This window comes from Ovis canadensis, chromosome 13 (genome assembly GCF_042477335.2).
Source record: "Ovis canadensis isolate MfBH-ARS-UI-01 breed Bighorn chromosome 13, ARS-UI_OviCan_v2, whole genome shotgun sequence".
NCBI classification, from domain to species: domain Eukaryota; kingdom Metazoa; phylum Chordata; class Mammalia; order Artiodactyla; family Bovidae; genus Ovis; species Ovis canadensis.
In genome coordinates, this window is record NC_091257.1 from 78859770 (window position 1) to 78880680 (window position 20911).

General features: G+C 39.6%; 1 protein-coding gene across 2 annotated transcripts; it reads right to left on the bottom strand.

The window, feature by feature from the left end:
• Positions 1-1317: 1317 nt before the first annotated feature.
• Positions 1318-20905, bottom strand: EIF2S2 (eukaryotic translation initiation factor 2 subunit beta). 2 transcript variants are annotated; one of them, XM_069548358.2, is made up of 9 exons: positions 20623-20905; positions 15805-15982; positions 14045-14148; positions 11154-11289; positions 10351-10451; positions 9616-9764; positions 7114-7170; positions 3562-3647; positions 1318-2906 (listed from the first exon to the last, which is right to left on the bottom strand). In XM_069548358.2, the coding sequence occupies exons 1-9, from the start codon at positions 20635-20637 to the stop codon at positions 2731-2733; spliced, it is 1002 nt and encodes a 333-aa protein (XP_069404459.1). In that variant the 5' UTR covers positions 20638-20905; the 3' UTR covers positions 1318-2730. The 2 variants fall into 2 exon arrangements, with proteins under 2 accessions (XP_069404459.1, XP_069404460.1); XM_069548359.1 differs by lacking the exons at positions 1318-2906; positions 3562-3647; positions 7114-7170 and adding an exon at positions 7607-9028 and having other exon boundaries at positions 20623-20814.
• Positions 20906-20911: the final 6 nt, after the last annotated feature.

Here is a 20911-nt window from a genome sequence, read left to right on the forward strand (position 1 = left end):
CAGCCTGAGGGGAGTGCAGAAGGAAGATCTTGCACAGTGCAAGGCAGCCAGGCCTGGGTTAAGCACTTTATATAGAATATTTCATCATCTCTGAGATAGGCATTTTCTCATTTTATAGATGAGAATACAGGATATAATCAATGATAGGAGGCTGCCAGTCTAGACTGTTCAAGGCCTATACTCATATCCACCATTTAGGGTACTGACAAACTATGGTATACCATGAATAATTAATGCAGTTTTAAAAAACACTGTACTAACTTGGAAAATGTTCTTGATATGAAAAGATTCTATGGTGATAGGATTATGGGAATTAAAACTTTGAAATTAGAAATTCATCTTAATTAGATAAACACTACCACATGCTATAAAGACTGACATCTAAAAACATACCGTTAAGTCTGATGTTCTGTTCAAATATGCACTTCGGAGACCAGGTCAGAGCTGGGGCCTCACACTTCAGGCTGTCCAGCCCCGCATTTTTTTCTGAACAGTTAGTCTACAACATGTTTGTGGGGAGAGAGAGCTAAAAAAACCTGACTTACTACCCACATGCTAAGTTCTGCTTGCTCCAGGTATAGGGCTACATCAAGGAACTCGTAAACTCTGCTCTCAGCACTTATGGTGACCTGAGGGTAAAACAGTTGTTTACATAAAGTGGGCAGAGACTTCAGAAGAGTCAGGAGATCTTAGGAAAAGTTTAAACTTTTCCATAGATGAGGCTGCAGGCAGGTAGAAGTCAAGAGATATTAATTGCATATTTATATGCTTGAGAAAATGCACATCCACATACAAAAGACTTTCACTTCTGTCATGGAACATGTTTATCTGGTCTCAAAAAACTCCCCCCACAACCCCCAGCATAATTAGGAACACCCTTTAAGTTTCTGAAGACACTTTAGAAATGGTCTGATTCCCATATAACTAGAACATTGCTCTTGATCAGAAACCCTCAATGGCCTTTGCTTTGTTCCTCCATAGAAGATCCCTTCCAGCTGGGCTATGGCTGGTCTGAGATAGTACAGTAGACAGAACAGAGGCTGATGCTACTGGGAATGCTAACCTAGGGTTTCTCATCATTTTGAATGGGTCTGCTACAGTCGGTCCAATTTTGACCAAATAGTACCTCAGCAGGACTATCCTGAAGTCTTGATCCATCTGGACAATCTGTTTCGGAGAATGGACTTAAGAACTGGGGTTGAAACTGCCAATAAAACTGCCAATCTGTCACCAACACCAAATTCTAAAATCCCATGTCTCCCGACTAAAGAACAAAACACACATACATAGGCACAAAAGCACTAATTACACGAGAGGCACTGATCCTTGGTTTATTCACGCAATAACAGCTGACAATTGGGAACTGTGTGGATATAGATACAAAAGAAGGAAGATGAAATAAACAGCAGTTGAGTTCATCAGGGCAGTGTTGGCAGCTCAGCCAGTGTGTAGTCCCCTCAGGACCTACTGGGTTGAGGGAGGGCTCTGCCTCCTCTACCACTTCTTGACCAAGGCACCTTACAACACTTGGCCTATACTTTGGGTCACAGTGATTAAACACAACATGGTCAAGACACTCAAGGCTGAGTGACTGCTCCTGGAATAGTCTGGCAACAAGAAAGAGGAAGGAGCGGCATTATGCCCTTACCCTCAGCAAGTGTGTGCAAGGCAGATGACAGCAGGCATTTAAGAGGATCTTTTCTCTTGTGCTCAGGGGGGAAATACCTTTTTGGCCAAAACCACAGAAGGCAGAACCAGAAGGAGGCCCCAGAAGTGGAACACAATCAGAATCACCTCTTGGTTTCTCATGATCACATTCAAAATCTACTTTAACACAGAAAATAGAAAAAAACATTTGTGGTGGGCCATTTTTCAAATCCAGAACTCAAGTTGAGGAAAAAGAAGTGTCCTCTAGCATCATGGTTTGGAGTGTCAAGAGTTCTCTCTACTGCATAAGCCACACCACTTTCTCACCAACAGATGCCCGACTACGGTTATTCTTGGTGTGCCAGCAAGTTATAAGACATACTCAACAGCTGTATCTCTAAGATTCTCTTAGTGGCCAACAAGGAGGAAAATTCTAAGGAAGGTACTTAGCACCTTATATTTCCTCATATGGTAACAGATGGAGGACTCAGCTGTGAGGTAGTGGCAACAATCCCCACATAATGAAAAAGAATTCAAGTCTATAGAATTGTTCTCTGGACACCAAAAACAGGCTGTCCTCCCAGATCTCATGTTCCAACCATCATGTGAAGCTGTCTACTTCAGGCATCCCAAGAAACTGAGAAGGAAAATGACTACTCAGCTTACGGTTCTCAGGAGAAGCATAAAGAGACCTCACCAGAGCTGCCCAGGCACAAACTGTTGTGCTGAATTCATTAAGCATAATTTTTTTAATAGAAAAAACTGAAGGACAAACCAAATTGAAAGAATCACTGTTATAATAACTTTAATTTATCTTGCATTTTACAGAAGTCTATGAACGATTTTAAAAAAGCACCGCCTTACCCCATCATGTTTCTCTGACAGTTGTTAAAGTAGGCAATGAGTATGTCGACAGCTTCAGCAACGGCATCTTGCAAGAATTTCAGACCAACCAGCCACACGCCAAAGAACTTGGCAGCTTTTCTATCTTGTTTTTAATACAGTGGTTTATCCACTCTGATGGTAAACCTGTCCAGCCAAATCTCCACAACACACTTTGCAAAATCAGTGGTGATTAGCAAATTAGTTAGCTTTGGCACGGAGCTGTGCTCGCTTGCCCGTGACAGCCTGGAAGCCAGTTTTGATGCTGGCAACAGAGCATCGAGAATGACAAGTTTCGCACTGTAAGAAATAGAGTCGGGTGTCCTTTTGCAGGATTGTGTCTGGTGATCGGCACGTGTGACAGGTGACGTATTCCTCTGAGGAGAAACAACACACAGAATTACCTGGTAGCCACAGGTTTTTTTTTTACCTGACCCAGAGGTTTTCTGTCTTCTAAAATGCTTTTACTGAACTCTGCAATCCCACACTGGAACCCAAGCTGAAAGCTTATCTTCACTACACCCAGCTATTCTAGACGTAAGAAAACACAAGCTATCTGATGTGATAGTTCACAAACTTAACCATGGGTTAAAAAAAGGCTCCAAATGTCCAAAGCAGCAGTGACATGTGCCAGATGCCTACTCCTGGCTTTGTCTATAGGAGACCCACTCAAGAGAGAACTTAATAGCTTTCTTAGGTGGGAACAGATCTGCCAATTTTAAGTGATTAGGAAGGTAAGAAAACTAGGTCAGATCAGGTCTGAATGCAGATAGATTTCTTTGACTTGGCCTTCAGCCTAGAACCAACCAGCAGCCTTATTCAGCTGGGTCTTCTTAGGAAATCCAAATCCCACCCCTGACCCCCAACTGGCTACCAAGAGCCACCTCCCACCCCAGTTCCCCACCACTATCATTTTCCCTCATCTTCTAAGGCCAGCCTGTCTAGCTTCATTAAAAACCAATGGTTGTCACCCAGAATATTTCAGCCCAATGGGAACATTTCAGAGAGATGTGTTAAAAATTACACACTTACTGATATATCTTCTCAAAACATTTTCTATCTGTTTCTGTTGGAATCTTCCTTTAATTACAAGTTGATTATTACCATCTATAGAACCACTATGAAAGAAAACAAAAAATCTCTATTATTGTTTTTTCCTATAAGGAATCAAATACCAATCAAACATTTTAAATATTAATATTTATTTTTGTAATATATAAATATTAAATATTCAAATATTTTAATACTAAAATATATTCAATGACACAGGTAAGTTATAGAGGCAATACTACCTGGTTTCTAAAATTTAAGTAGTTGGTGCCTAATAACTTACCCTTATTTCCTAACATTAAATTCAATTTTTAATTACATCTTCAGCAACAAATGATTTATAATTAAGTCTAAAACCAGACTGGTTGACAATCGGGAAAGGAGTATTGTCAAGACTATATATTGTCACTCTGCTTATTTAATTTACATGCAGAGTCCATCATATGAAATGCCAGGCTGGATAAATCACAAGCTGGAATCAAGACTGCCAGGAGAAATATCAATAGCCTGATAGGCAGATGACACCACCCATATGGCAGAAAGTGAAGAGGAACTAAAGAGCCTCTTGATGAGGGTGAAAAAGGAGAGTGAAAAAGCTGGCTTGGAACTCCAGCTGGCTTGGAACATGAAAAAAACTAAGATGATATGGCCTCTGGCAGATGGGGGAAAAGTGGAAACAGTGACAGATTTTATCTTTTTGGGCTCCAAAATTACTGCAGAGTGACTGCAGCCATGAAATTAAAAGATGCTTGCTCCTTGGAAGGAAAGCTATGACCAACCCTAGATAGTGTATTAAAAAGCAAAGACATCACTTTGCCGACAAAGGTCTGTCTAGTTAAAAGCTATGATTTTTCCAGTAGTCTTGTACGGATGTGACAATTATACCATAAAGAAGGCTGAGTGCTAAAGAATTGATGCTTTCAAATTGTGGTGCTGGAGAAGACTCTTGAGTCCCTTGGACTGCAAGGAGATCAAACCAGTCAATCGTAAAGGTAATCAACCCCAAATATTCATTAGAAGGACTAATGCTAAAGCTCCAATTCTTTGGCTACCTGAAGTGCAGAGCTGACGCAATGGAAAAGACCCTGATGCTGGGAAAGAGTGAGGGGAGGAGGAGAAGGGAGTGACAGAAGATAAGATTGGTTGGATAATATCACTGACTCAATGGACACTGAGTTCTGGCAGACAGTGATGGACAGGGAAGCCCGGCATGCTGCAGTCCATGGGGTCACAGAGCTGGACTCATCCATTGAAGGAAAAAAAAAAACCAACTGATTCCTTAACTGTGTGATGACCCATTCATGCCAACAAAAGACAATCACACTTTCACTGACTGCAAACCACATGCAAAGCAGTGAGGTGCACTATAAATATAATCTATGAAAAGGACTACAGATATCTTTAAAAATTCTAAGACCAAATCTTTTGATCAGTTGCATATAGTTAATGAAGATGTTCTAAAATTGTGGCGATGGTTAACTATGTGAACAAATTAGAAACTACTGGATTATACATTTTTAAATGTGTGAACTGTATCTATAAAGCAATTTCAACCCCTCCTCCAAAAGTACAGTTGAAATCACAGGGCTCATATTGTCAATGATGCGTAAAGAGAAACTTTTTTTAAAGTAGTTGCTGACAAGTAATACTTTTGAGAAAGCAAGGCTCTGGGCTAGACATCTTTTTAAAAAGTTGATGTAAAAATAAATAAATAAATAATTTATATGGAATGCACAGGACTGAGAATAGCCAAAATTTAATGATGAAAAAGGAGGAGAAAGTTGGAGGACTCATGTTTTCTGAGATTGAAATATATTGCAAAGCCACAGTGTTCATGTACATCAATGAAAAAAATTGAGAGTCCAAAAATAAACCCTTATTTTATTGTCAATTGATTCCTGAAGCAGTGTCAAGATAATTCACTGGAGCAGAGAATAGTTTTCTCAACAAATGGTGCAAGATCAACTAGGTTATCTATTTATACACAAAAGAAACAACTCTGACACTTTTAACATACCAAAAAATAGCTGCAAAATAAATTGTCGACCTAAACATAAGAACTAAAATTGTAGTCATCTTAGAAGAAAACACAGACGTTAATCTTCATGACCATCTGTTAGTCAATATTTTCTTAAATATGACACTTAAAAGCACAAGTGACCAAATAAACACACTGATAAATTGGGTTTCATCAAAATTAAGAATTTGATTTTGTATGGCTGCAATTTGGAATTTCAGTCATACAAAAATGTGAAAAGAAAAAAAGAAATTACAAATCAGGAAGTAAACAAAAATCCAGCCAAGCAGTATTAAATCTATTCCTTTTCTAAGAACCTCTCCTATGATTCTCCTCTAACTCTAAGAGTTTATTATCATCCTCCATGAACAACAACCCTTAATTTCCAGGCAACGGTGATTCCAGTGCTTGACACAGAAATCTTTTTCATTCACTGTCAAATTCAGTTTTCTTGATAGCCCTATAATATTTAGCTCACTGACTATAAATTCACTGGTTACAACTTGTTATAATTTATCTCACCTCCACAAAAACTATAATTATTTTGAGAAGTAGGAAAAATACTGCTACCTTTTGCTCCATCAGTTTATGTAAGTTTGTAACAAATTTACATTTAAAATTCAATTCTCCCACAACACAGCCCACATATCTACCACTGGTCAAGAAAATTACTCCTTAACCCCACAACAAATACAGCCAGTTCCCACACAATGAGTTTCTAGATAGGAAGAGATGAGAACACCTTAATTACCTCTGTACTACCAACAAGGCACAAGATTAAGGCTTTAAGAGTTAAAAGCTCCCAAGAAATGTAGACCTGAGTTTACATCTTGACTGCAATTAACTAGCTATGTGACCTAGTGGCTCAGATGGTAAAGAATCTGCCTGCAATGCAGGAGACCCAGGTTCGATCCCTGAGTCAGGGAGATTCCCTGGAGAAGGAAATGGCAATCCACTCCAGTATTCTTGCCTGGAATATCCCATGGACAGAAGAGCCTGACAGGCTTCATGGGTTGCAAAGAGTTGGACACAACTGAATGACTAACACTTTTTCTTTTTTCTTTCTCTATGTGACCACCTATACAACCTCACTTCACCAAACCTGTTTCCAAATGTGTTAAGATGGAGTAACACTACTTTCTAACAGTCCACAGAACTGTTGTAAAGATTGAGATGGTATCCAAAAGAGTCTGGCACACAATGGAAACTCAACATGTTAGTCATATTCATTACAACATTACTTATTTTTAAAGGGACATTCAGCTTACCTTGGTATACCTAACAGCCCTGTTCACATATGAGCCACTGTGGACCACTTTCCTATCCCCAAGTAGCCAACCTCTCCCATAGAAATGAACAAGTTTCCCTCCTTCATTGCCCTAAAAGTTCTTCTGACAATCACGTGGATGTTTTTTTTCCTAAGTGTATTACATATCTTTTCAAGTTAAAAGAAGTTCTTATAAAGTGTCCATTAATACTGTAAGTAACTGTATACAAACCTGAATATAGTTTCTTACCTTGTACCCAATTCAGCCAATAAAAATGCAAGGAGATGTTTAGGCTGACGATGTAATCTAAAAAGAAAGTGGAATAATATAAACCGTATCTTTCATGGAAATGTAACAAAATTTCTAAAAACCTCACTCTCTTCACTGTTTTGTAATTACTCAGCTGTTTGGTGAATTTTAGCACAGTTCATCAAACTCTGAAATGAAGATACATATGATACCATTTGTTTACATTTTAAAGCCCATAAAACAATATTACATTTTATTACAAGTATATACACACTGGTAAATGTCTATAGACATGGACAGGAAAGGTAAATACCAACTTTAAAGGATAAGATCTTTGTCTAGGAAGGAAAGTAAAAGAGATCAGAAAGATATAAAGATGGCCTTAAATTGTAACTGTAAAGTCCCCTTTTTAAAGAAGTAAAAGGATCTGAAGTTAAAGTATCAAGACATCAAAACACACCAAATTAAGGCAATGAATACTTGGGTGTTTGTTATGCAAATTCCTATGTTTGGCATTTATTTTTAAAAAGGGAAGTATTTCATGGCAGCCCAACAACAGAAATTTAAAACAGCTAAAATATTCACCAACTGGGAAGTGGTTAAATTATGGTACATCCATTCTATCCTGCTTTTAAAATATAGGCCTCTAAATAAGAACAAAAAAGTATAAAATGAAAAAGCACATAAAACGAAAAAAGCAAATACAGAGTAATGCCACTCAGTACACTTTTTAATTCTATTCACTTGGCACTGTTTGAGTTTGTTTCAATAACTAGATACTATTATAATTTTAAAAAGCTTTTTTCCCCAAATGTAATGAGTAAGGGTTGGTGAAATATAATAAAACTGGTAGGTACTTATATTGCTAGTGGGAGTACAAACTGGTATAAACTTGCTGGAAAGCAACTTGCCGATATTTGCTATAAACAATGTCCATTCCTTTTGACTAGGCAATTCCCTTTTGGGAATTTTTGCCCTAAGGCTCTATTCTGAGTTCTGGCCAAGATACACGTATCAGGATTGTTCCGTGAAGCTCTGCCTGATATTGAAAAATTGGGAGCAACCATGTTCAACCAAGGAACTGTCAGAATATGTTGTTTAACTCTTAAAAACATTTGTAAAGATTATTTAATGATATGGGTAAAAAGTTCACTATATATGGAGAAAAATATGTTAAAAAACAGTAATAATACCAATTTATTAAAAAATATTTAGATGCTTAAAAGTAGCTAAAGAGGGGGCTTCCCTGGTGATCCAGTGGGTAAGATTCTGCACTCACAATGCAGGGGGCCCACATCTAGTCCCTAGGCAGGGCCCTAGATTCCACATGCCACACCTAGGAGTTCACACATGGCAACTAAAGATCCCAAGTGCTGCAACTAAGAGCCGGAGCAGCCAAATAAACATCAAAACAAAAAAAGTAGCTAAACATGGAAATACTAAACTATGACTACCTATCTCTTAAGGATGGACTTAAAACAGATGAGTTCTCATTTTCTTTAGCAGGTCTGTATTTTCTCATTTTCTATCTAATTTCTATAGATAGAAATACTATTATCACCACCAGCAAAAAAAATAGTCTAAAACTTTTAAAGTCATGCCTATAAGCAATGAAAACAAGTGGTTACTCTGGTCAGTGAATTTTTAGTGATTACATTTTCTTTATTTTGACTTCCCTGGTGGCTCAGATAGTAAAGTGTCTGCCTACAATGTGGGAGACCTGGGTTTGATCCTTGGGTCGAGAAGATCTCCTGGAAAAGGAAATGGCAACCCACTCCAGTACTCTTGCCTGGAAAATCCCAAGGACGGAGGAACCTGGTGGGCTATAGTCCACGCGGTTGTGAAGAGTCGGACACGACTGAGCAATTCACTTTCTTTTCTTTCTTTCCCTTTTACGGACAACAAGCCTATATTACTTATGAAATTAAAGAACAAACAGGAGATAAGGTGAGTTGCCCTAAGGAACCTACCAAAAAAGGTGTAGCTGAGGAAGTCTGAGAAGAGCCAAGCCCAGACAGTGACATGGGGGTAAGACAGGCATGGAATGTGATGGTAATTAATGAAGTGGAAATCTCATCAACTGTGTCTTGGCAATAACCAAGGAAGCAGAACATTAAATGTAGCTGCCTTCCCAAAGCTCACTGCTTATACTTGCTTGGCAGGCCCACTCCAGCCTGATGAGCTTTTCCATCTGCCTGGGCTTCCCCAGCTTCTTTCTAAGGACTATACTCAGTCTCCTGACTCTTTACTCCATCTGGTTAGAATCCTCTCATAAGTCAGCATGAGTTCCCTTCCCTTACTTTTAGATGCCTAATAAATCAAGCCTTAAGACCTATGAATCAAAAGAACTGACGGACTTGAACTGTGACCTCCCTCAGCCCAACCCTGACACCCGTGTACTGTCTCCTTCCACCGGCAATAACGTCCACATTAAGGATATTTAATATCTACTCCACTGAGAACCTGGCATTTGGGATGGAGACTCCACATTAACCAACTTACAGTTTACAGATATCTGTAAAGTTGACAAAAGAAGTTTTCTTGGTTCCTACTCGGACGACCTGTGGTGGTTTCATGACAAATTTCCTTTTCTCTCCAGCTACCATATCTGGATTCTTTTCCCTCATGATGTTGAACACTCGATTCAGTAGCTATAGAGATAAAGTGGTATTCATGTACAGTCTTATTAACAGCAGGAGTATACAGTTCCCACTTGAGTAACTTGTGCATTTCCTTTAAGAACAAACTTTACTTCTTATCAAATGTACACATTCATCACATGTTCTGGGAGCTCCCTGAAAATAATTCTCAACCCTGAACAGCAACTGGTCCATTATGAAAGCAGAACAGTTCCATATTCAAAGTTAAAGGAATGAACAAGATCCTACTAATTCTACTGTTACTGTGGGAAAATATGTGGTACCTGGAAAAGTAAAATTCAGACTACCTAGAACAAACTCCAGACTAGCTTGGCCCCATATTAACACTTCCTTTCTCTATTGTCCCCCTCGAGGGGGGCTCCAACGATCTTAGAAGTTCATGGATTCTGATGATACTATAATGACTGCCTGCCCCATACGTGGGCATCAGGCAGTGCTATGCATTGGCTGTGTGACCTCTCTGGGTCTGTTTCATTATCAACCTGTACGTCAATGGCCCTTTCAATTCAGGGGACATTTATCCTGCTTTGAGTTCTAGTGAACAGTTTAGCCCCTTTCACAACAGAATTTTTCTTACCTCTTCATATGTGTAGTCTCTTTCTGAGCCTGCCCAAGCAGGGCCTGTCTGGTTACTGAATGAGATACCATCATCTTTTTTGCTGTCTTCATCTTCTAAAGCTACAGATAACAAAGACTGTAAGAATGAGGGGTAGAGCCTGATACAAGAACAAAAAGGGGAAGGGAGACGCAGATCTAGAGAACTGAAAGCTTTAGGACATTTGTCTTCCCTCCCACAACTGCATTCATAACAGTCTCAATCATAAAGGCATCAAGGCTCTCAAATAACCCCGTATTCTTATAGGGAGATATGACAACTTTCATAAATCATCCTTAATAAAGACCCCTCTAATTAGGAATCTGTGGTAATACAGACACACTGAACTGTTTCTTGATTTAACAAACCAACTAATGCACTAGGATAATTAAAGGAAAAAATGTCTGTTTTGAAGCACTTAACAAACACATCCATAAAAACCTGTCTGCTGACTGTACTAAATTCTCTTAAGTAGTTATAGTACTTCGAAACTAATAAAGAGCACTTTTAACAAAATAGTAAAAGGAAAAAAAAATTCAGTTACAGTAATTGTCCTGATAGTCTAAATCAGTATGTTATAATGTAATCACACATGTCAACTTCTTCCCCCATGAAATCTTTTAAACTTTCATTATCAAGTTAGATTCTGTTTCCTTTTAGCTTCCATTACTTGGTAGTGGAAATAAGGGGCCAAGAAAAAATAAATAAGGAACCCATTCATGAAAGAGACTAGGCCAAAGGTTTGCGTGAACCTAGAAATGAGCTGTTAAGCCCATCAATATTACCTTCATCTTTCTCTAGTATTTCATCCTCATCAGGGAACTTGACAACCTTCTTTTTCTTCTTTTTATTGCCAAGCATAATGTCAAGATCTTCCTCTGGTTCAGCTGGTTCCTGAACATCACTTTCAATCTTAAGGTCCTAAGAAAGTGAGATAAGAGTCAACATTTTGCTGCTAGAATTATTATTATTTTTATTTTTAAATGATACAGGCTGACATGGCCTTGGGGGAAAAAAGTATTACATATTCAAAACTGAAGTTATAGATCAGAAATCTTTCACAGGTGAACCAAATTGGTTCAGAGTGTCAGTTAAACTGGAAAAATTTTAAGACATTTAACAAGGATTCTTATATCTCACTGACAATCTTCAGCAGGCATGGGCTTCAGGAATATTTTAACTAAGTTTCTAAGTATTCTGATGCAGTCAGTAAGAGCACTTTTTCCTCCTGACACCAAATATGTGATGTTTTTCCACACAACTTTTCCAACTCTGACACTAACTAGATAACATACTAATCAATGTAGTTCTGACACTATCCAGTTAGTGACAAACTCCACGGATTTAAGGACTCAGTCCCATAAGACTGTTTTCATTTCAGAGGCAAATTTCAAGTACAGAGTCCCCAGGTTTCTCACACATATGTCCTACTTAAAGTTCAGGGGTTCCCAGACACCCCTAATTCAATCATTTGCTAGAAGGGCTCAAAGAACTCAGGAAAACACTTACCTTATTACACTTGATACATATATACACAATATATGAAGGATACACCTGGAAACAGCCAAATGGAGAACATGCATAGAGCAAGAACAAGGAGGCAGAAGTGTAGTGCTTCCATGCTCTCTCCAGGTATACCACTCTCAATATCCCAATGTGGTCACCAGCACTGAAGCTCTCCAAACCTGTTCCCCAAGGGTTTCTTACTGAGCCCACCCATGAGATTTTTATGGAGGCTTCATTCTGTAGGCATCATTGATGAAATCATTAGCTCCTGGTGATCAAACTCAGATCCAGAGATTCCAAGAGTCTTAGGAACTGTATGCCAGGACCAGTGGAAAAGACCAGATATTTTTTTTCTTACATCATTGCCAGCCTGGCACTAGGCTGTAAGGAGGTCTTTGGGCAACACTTCAACAGATGAAATCATGAAAGATGGAAAAGGCAGAACCCATGGAGAATTAGGGTCACAGGATGAATAGACAGAAAGAAGGTAAAGCTTGATCCCAAGATTAGCTGCTACAGTCATGGATATAAACCAGGCACAACCTTGAAATGAGACACAAAAACCCTAGAAGAGCAGAAAGGGCCAGTTTTAGTTCCAGCCTTCTAATCTCACTTACTTACATCAGTGTATCCAACCTGAAGTGTGCTGTCAACATTACTTATCAATATCTACTTTTGTGCTACTCTGTAAACCTTGCTATAGCAATTTTAGAAATCTAATGAGCAAAAAAGCTCAAATAGCCAGGAATAAATAAAGTGCAGCCTTAAAATGTCAAATCCAGCTGTGTTGTCTCAGTGCCACATCTGACCATCAAAGACCAATCAGCCCATGTGTATCAGCTGGATACATCAGACAAGAAACCAGATATTAACCTAGTCTCTAAGATGACAATCAGTAAATGAGAAACTCAGACAGGCTAAATCTAAGTTAGCACACACCAGTCAGCTTTTAGTCCTATATTAATAATTTTATCCCAGTAAACTCTATTTCTAACCTGGAAGCTAAGACCCAGTGAAAGGTAGAGAATAGCACAAAGTAGTTTTCAAGATTTTTCAAAAGCCCTGTGGTGGTCTGAAAATTCAAATCTTAAAAACACTTCAGCCTCAAGTTAATGTCCATGTCTTGCCTGATAAGGGTACTTGCAACTTCCTGTTATGACTTAAGAGCACAGAAAAAAGTATCCAAGCACTAAAAGTAGAGCTTATAAGTGACTCTTCAGGACAAAAGTTACTAGAGAAATTTGTTAACCAAGACTTTCTGTGGCACATCTCTAACGTGTCACCTGGTTACCCAGGATATTTATACTTCATTTATTCAGTATAATCTCAACATTTCTCTTTATCAATTTCCCTACAATAGTAGGAAAAGAAGAGCATCTCCAAACAAGGAGAGAACAGGATAAATCCAGGTAAAATCATCTTATTCTAAAGAACTCCAAATTATCCCCGAACCTCTGAAAACGGAAAGTATCTTACTCGTTTTAGTACCCTAACAATTAGCACACAATGCCTGACTCATTTGTCTTCACTAATACGTATCTGCTACATTAACAAATCATTAAAGAACAGACTTTCAGCTCCTTCCTCCTATTCACCTACTTAGCCACCCATCTTTCTACTCCTTATTCAAAGTAATTCTGAGATATTTATATTAGAAATCAATCCAGTAATAAGACAACTACAGAGCCCCAAGTCCCCACAACATCAGAGGATTCCATAAAACCAGCCTGATTGCTCTGCTCTGGATCTCCTGTAGGAGAACAGGCCATAAAATCAGCCACCAACCACCACAGGCCAGGGTTCATTCTTTGCTGCTCAGAGGTATACACATAGATCTGTGTATCCTCAACATGCTACCAAAAGTTTAACAGAAGAAATCATAGGGATATTTGCTCTACGGGATTTCTCACAGAAATATCTCTCCTCAGCCAATCTCAGTATGATTAATGACAAGTGGCATTTTGTAATCATCTTAATGGCACACAATACAATGTGTAAAAACTAAATTTACATTCCTTTAAAATATCTAGTCAGACACAATGCCAAGAAAACGACCTTAACAGTAGTGACTAAATCCTTAATTAAAAAAGCAAACAAAGAGGGAGAAACATCAGCCATTAGCAACCTTTCAAGAGGTCAAATTTTACCTTCAATAAGAAAGCAATACTACCTTTATACCTTCTTCAGCTTCATCAATATCAAATATCTTTTTTGATTTTTTCTTCTTTTTCTTCTGATTAAAGAAATTCAAATCATCTAGATCATCAGAAGCATCTAAAAGATAATTGAGATTATCAATTATTAGCAAATAGCAAAGGCAGAGCATTGAGTTAAACCAATGTTTTAGCTAGTAATCAAGTCACCAGAATGAAAGAGACTGGTATTATTTAGCACAGTAATTCCTCTACAACTACAAAAGCTATGGTTCTAAAAATGCAATGGCAGGTCAACTCAAAGCTTTGTAGGAAATTACCTGGCTAGGGGACCATATGCTGTGCTCAGTCACTTAGTCCCGTCCAACTCTTTGTGACGCTGTGGACTGCAGCCCGCCAGGCTCCTCTGCCCATGGAATTTTCCAGGCAAGAATACTACAGTAGGGTGTCATTTCCTACTCCAGGGAATCTTCCAGATCCAGGGATCGAATCCGGGACCATGTAGGGATTATTTATGTAGTAGCTGACCATATGATGCCTCATTGTTCCCCAAACAAAGTCAGGGTTCTAACATAATTTTCCAAGGCTCTCTAGCTTTATCTACTTCTGCCTAGTCTCTCATATTCCACCTTAATCCCTAGTTCCAGCTCAACTGAACTACCTCCACTTCTTAGTGCGGTGTGTGTGGTCTCTCACCTTCAAGCCTTCCTATGGACCCTCTCCCATAGCTCTTACCTTCATCTCACAGGATCTTTGTTAGAAGTTACTTCCACCAAGAAGTCTTCTCTAAGCCTATCTTTCCTATCCCCTAACTGGGTTAGGTATCCTGTAGGTGCTTTGATAACAGTACCTTCTGTCACTCCAATAGAGGTGTTTACTGGCTGCTGGTCTATCTCCCAATGAGATACCAAGGGATTATGCCTTTCTCACCTAAATTACCATGCCTAGTCCAATAAGTTATTCAATCAATCAACCAACAAAAGGCCTTGTAAAGTATTTCATGTTCATTAAAATGAGAGAATATGAACAAAATGAAATTTTATCCACCATTAATGAGTAAAAATAGGTTTGGTTCAATAAGTTTTCCATTTGTTCTGCCCCACTGTACACTAGGAATATTTCTAAATGCCTCTATTACAAAGTTTTTCAAGGAGCTATTTATGAATTCATAATTAATTCTTATTAAAAGAATGATTTATTTTCCAACTTTGTTTTAAACGTTTACAAGATGCTTAGCACATGGCAGATGCTCAATGAATGTCAGTTTTCTCTACCCCTAGTACAGTGTCTTCTACTCAACAGACACAAACATGTTTATTAAATCATTTAAATGGTGTTTATGTTAGAGCACAAGAGTGAGTAACTAATGCTGGCTGTAATTTTAATGTCTTCTATATATTTTCAAACTTGTTAAGACATGAAACTATCTTGGTCCTATTTCTTTCTGCCTACATGCAAATACAACCACCGTTAAAATTGAAAAAGAGACAGGAAAAAAAAAAACTGGAAGAGACTTCTGGACAGGTTAGATTGGAAAACCAGCCTTGGATTGACAAAGTTTTATCATCTTTGTCCTGTGGATTTGGTGGAATCTTCCCTGAAACAAGTCTAGAAGAAATCTGGCAAGGTCCCATGTACCCCACGTGTTCATGGCCTCAGCTTCACTGCAACAGCCTCTTAGGCTGCAAGGGTCATTGTGTGCACAAAATTCAAAACACCAATGGACGAGAACAAGGTCTTCCAGAACAGTATCGACTCTCTCAGGTTTACCACTTACCTTTTTTCCTACTGTCTTCTTCATCAGCTTCTACATCTTTGTCCTCAGTTGGCTCTGGCTCCACTTCTTTTGTTTCTGAGGGCTGGGTTTCTTCTGTCTGGGCATCCCCTTCCTCATCTAACATAAAAGGCTTCTTCTTCTTCTTTTTCTTCTTGCTCATAGTAGGATCAAAAATCATCTGTTTAAAAGATAAGAAGAAAAGAAACCAGGACCATGTGATTATTTTTAATGATGCTCACATAACAAGCGTGCTACAGTCTCAAAAGGCATACTCTTAAAAAACACATGTACTGTTTTTTAATTTATAAATTATCACAAGATAATAGAATTTAGGAAAGGGAGCTTAGCGTTATAATAACCCAAGTTTCGTCCCTTGCTTTATGAATGAGAAAAACCAAAGCCCAGACAAGTCATACATGTCTTAAGTTTGGTAACCTGGGTTGCTACACCAGGAGACTTGACCTGATTTTAAAAAAACTTAAAAATGTTTTTTTATCCTGAAATTCAAACTTTTAAAGAAATCCATCATCAACCCTTCATATAACAAATCCCTGAGTAAAAGAAACTTCTATACAAACTTTTACTCTGCTTTGTTCTTCTAGAACATTAAAAGATAAAATGTTTAAAAGCGTAACTCCAGAACCTAGCTGACTGAATTCAAACCCTAATTCTGGTTTTTACCTTTGTTACCCCAGATAAGTTCTTGCCCTCTCCACGCCTCAACTGTAAAGTGGAGATCAGTAGTAGAACCAAAACCAAACCTAAGAAGGTAAATAGGCTTCCCTGGGGGCTCAGACAGTAAAGAATCCACCTGTAATGTGGGAGACCTGAGTTAAATCCCTGGGTTGGGAAGATCCCCTGGAGGAGGGCATGGCAACACCCTCCAGTATTTTTGCCTGGAGAATCCCTTGGACAGAGGCCACTTCAGGTCCATGGGGTGGCAAAGAGTCAGACATGACTGAGCGACTAAGCATGACACAAAAAGGTAAATATACACAAAACACTTGGCACAGCACCTGGTACAAAAGTACTCAATAAATGTTAGCAATTGTTATACAATTTATATATAATGTTGAGAGTTGACAAAGCATAGTATGTCTTGATTCCTATCACCAAAATCCATCAACTCAGGGTGATCTAATGATATATCATGAAACTCAAAAAAATTCCCAAATTGATTGTAATTAACTTAAATTCCTTTATGTCCCAAGTACATTAAGGAAACTGAGCTACACTGAAACCAAACTATGGTCTGTAATAAGGGAGAGTGGTATAGTATCACCCTCACCCAATAAAGAAGGATCTGCAAGATGTTTTGGAAATTGATACAGCCTCATTTCAAAGTTATCCCATCCTACCATAAGAATGCTCTAACTGTATATATGATTAATTCTGGAAAGCAGTCAGTCTGAGGAGCATAGTTTGGCACACTTAATAGTAGTAAACAGAAGAGTCAGGAGGAAGGAGTTCCCCACCGCTGACCTACTGGGTCTTGGGTCACCCTAAATACAGTGTTGTAATCATTCCAAGGAAGAAGCTGTAATTCATCCTCATTCCTGAAATATGCAGATGTGGCAAAAGGACAGATAACACTCCAACCACTATAAATCTGGTTGTCTGGCAGGGCTTACATGCCATTTATTGCATTTTTTTTTTCAGTATCAAGTTTGCCTAGAATATTGATTATCTTTTAACTATTATTCAGCAAAACAGACCAAAGATGAGAGGGATATCCTCTGCCCTGTTATCCTCTGAAAAACATTCAAATAGGTCCACAGGGAAACATTATGGTTGTAGCCTTGAAAAGTTATAAATATGCAAGAATTATACACTGACATAATTAACATCTCTCCCAATTACCATCTCTGGATGCTGAAGACATATACTCATCCCTTCATTTTATTCACACCACTCAGCAAAAACTAGAGTTTAAAAATATGGAAACCAGGGATTCCTAAACAGGACCCAAAGTAGACCTCCCTCAAACCACAAGGTCAGTCTTGACTTATATGTGTGTTTTTTTTAAAGACTTTTATATCTGACTTAACAAAGTATCACTGTCCAGATGTTTTATGAGACTAGTTGGGATCTGAGAAGCAAATAGTTGCTCACAGTGTGCTTACGGAAAAATCAGACTATTTTCAGCTATCTTTTTAAGTATACAATAAAGTCTTCAAATGTTTTCTCTTTTTAACTTCCCACACTGGGTTGGGTTGAAGAAGGTGAGGAAAAGGGATACCAGCAAAAATTACCAACAGACTAAAGTGCTTCAGCAAACTGGAAGCCTACTCACATCTATCATACCTTATTCAAGATAACTTTAAGGCCTAGAAGGCACCACCCCAGGAAGGCAGGAGTGAGTTGCAAAAGAACCCAGAGAGGCAAGGTGAGCAGAACAAATGCTGTATGGTCATCTCTGGGTGACAGGATTCTGGGAGATTTTTATTTGTATTTTGTTCTTCTGTGTTTTGTATACTTCATACAATACACATTCCATTTTTCATTCTGTTTCTTTTGTAAAACACCTTACCATGTCGTGTGAAAACCCAGTATTCAGATACTTTGTGAATGGGGCCCAGTAATAAGCAATAATCTTAGCTACTGACAGCACTTTGATGCCTGCAGATCAGGGAACTTTTCCTCACATGGCAGCACTCCTATTTCTAGGATACTGCTTTTCAGAGGTCGGTTTAAAAGAGATTATGCTATGTGAGTTTTGGGCTTACTTGCCAGGTTTGAAAGGAAGTGTGCAGTTTATGGCAACTATACATTAAAAAACTAAAAGAAAAACAGGAAATATGAAAAAGACATAAATTACTTTTTATTAGTAGATTTTTTAATCCTCTATCCTGGCTACCAGGCAGGACTACTTCTGCTGTAGGACATCCCTAACAGTTTATCATTTCCACCTACTGATTTTTCACTTGATCCTTACAAGCCTGTAAAGTAGCCAGAAGTTAAGGACTGGCCTAAGAAAACTTCTCTATCCAACAGGATTAGAGGAACCAGAACCTGCACATACCTTCAGATTGGAAGGCAAAGGTGGGATTCTAGTTTCACTAACTTGCTCTGTGATGTTGGGCAACTTAACTTCCCTGGGCAGTAATTTCCAGTTTACAAAATGGACTGGTAGATCTGAGAAATGCAAAGCTTTTTAATACTTTATTGGCTTTCAAAGTCCTCTGCTGGAATGCTGGTTCTGCCATCTCTGCTTGACAAAATCCTTTTCACCCTTCAGTAATATTCCACTTCTTTCAACATCTAATCCCATCGCTAAAACTGAACCCTCCAGCCCTCCAAACTGCTGTTAATGCTCTATTTCTACCTCCTGTACCAACTAGCAGTAGATCTCTTACAACACTTGTGAGCACTTCACCATATAAAACACAGAATAGCACCCCAGAGAACTCTGTGCTATATAGATGCTTACTTGTTAAAGGTAACGAAAGGCTTAGAAAATGAGTAAAAAAAAACAAACAAACATGACACAAGGCCTCTCAGAACTTTTGAAAGACAATGGTGGACAGCAACGTCTAACCATGACCTCCAAAACAGGTATCACATACTTCCCTTAGACTCAGTTTCCTTCCTGAGAGTCTCCTAGGCACCAAACAGAGATTTGGAATTCTAAATACTACTGGCTCGGTCACTATTTGATCACGGGCATCACACAACTCTCTAGACGCCTCAGTATTCTCATTTCTGAGAACTGAGAGCTTGGAATCGCCTCCAGAGTAAAATCCCAAATCCCTTAATTTGTCTTCAAACTCCTCCATGAACTAGCCACTACCTATATTTTAAGGAATTAACTCTAACCAAGTTGGATAATATTCTACTTCCTTGCCCTGAATCCTTTCCACTACTTGAATAAATTCAAAGCATTTTCAGGACCCACCTCAAATGACAAAGCTCAAAATAGCTTCGAATTTTTCTCTGCTCTCCAAGGCCCTACTGGCCAATCACTAGAATGTTTACAGAAATTAGTCAAAAACTTTAGGGGGTTTTCCAGCGGTAGTTCTCCTCAGAGTGATAATCAATAGCTATGGCTCGTACTTAAAAGTCAAATGTCATTTTAGGCCGTGTGGATTTAAATAAACTGCGATAAACCTGACCAAAAAGGGACTTGAGGAAATTTGCTGAGGTACAAGCAAGACAGTGGGAAAAGACAGAGGGAGCTTTGCAGCCCGGACTTCCCGCTGACGTTGCTGAGCTATGCTAAGGCAGGCTCAGGGACTCCCGCCCTAAAACTTTCCCAGGTTAATCACTTTTTCAGGCTGAAGGATGTTTTCCTCTTGCGTTCTCCCCCTCTCCCGTCTTAAAAGAAAAAAAAAAAAAGCTCTAAATAAGAACAAAAGTGGATGCCGGGCAGGACAAACCAGTCTGGAAAGTTTGCAACGCGGTCGCTCTACCAGAGCCGAGGGACGCTCCTCTCAGTACCACCAGAGCCCAGAGAGGGAGAGTTGAAGCTGCAGAGTCAAATCGAAAGGAATGCAGGAGTCGCCAGCCCCAGTCTCGTTTAGTTGGGGCATGAACCGGGTATTCAAGCCCTCTTCTGGAGGGCAACTCTACGTGCTCTCCATTCCGGAAACGCCGGCCACGGGAGGACGCCGGCATCAGCGCGGTCGCCCTGAGGAGAGCCGGCAACCGCCAAGCTAGGGCTCCGGAGCCCTCGCCGGCTCTACCGCTCCGGGTTGCCTAGGCCCGGCTGCCCCACATGGCGGCGGCCGGCCGCTAGGCCGCAGGCCCAGTCTCCCATACTGGGGTGGGTCTGGCTCACTGCCTTGGTCCCTAGACATAGTGCCAGTCTCAGGCCCTCACCTCGTCCCCGGACATGGCTGCGGCTCGAGTGGGCTCGGCACGGACGGAAAGTCTGACGGGTCAGCCCCAGGCCCCGGCTTCAGCGCTGCTCCTGCCGACACTTCTCCGACCACCGCACTAGGCTCTTGCATCAGCGAAAGGGAACGACACCCCGCCCTCTCCTCCCAAGCGTTATAAATGCGCCTGCGCAGAGACCGCCAATGCGCAGGCGCGCGGAGAAGCCGACCTAGCGCGCTCCGACTGGCGCGAGTTACCAGGCGACGCCGTGCGCCGGCAAGCTGGGACTTGT

Excerpts from the sequence above, each read along its gene's own strand:
- EIF2S2 (XM_069548358.2), bottom strand. Across the intron at positions 9,765-10,350 it reads GAGACTACACATATGAAGAG|CTACTGAATCGAGTGTTCAA; the intron begins GTAAGAAAAATT and ends TTATCTCTATAG. Across the intron at positions 7,171-9,615 it reads TTTACAGATATCTGTAAACT|ATTACATCGTCAGCCTAAAC; the intron begins GTAAGTTGGTTA and ends CTTTCTTTTTAG.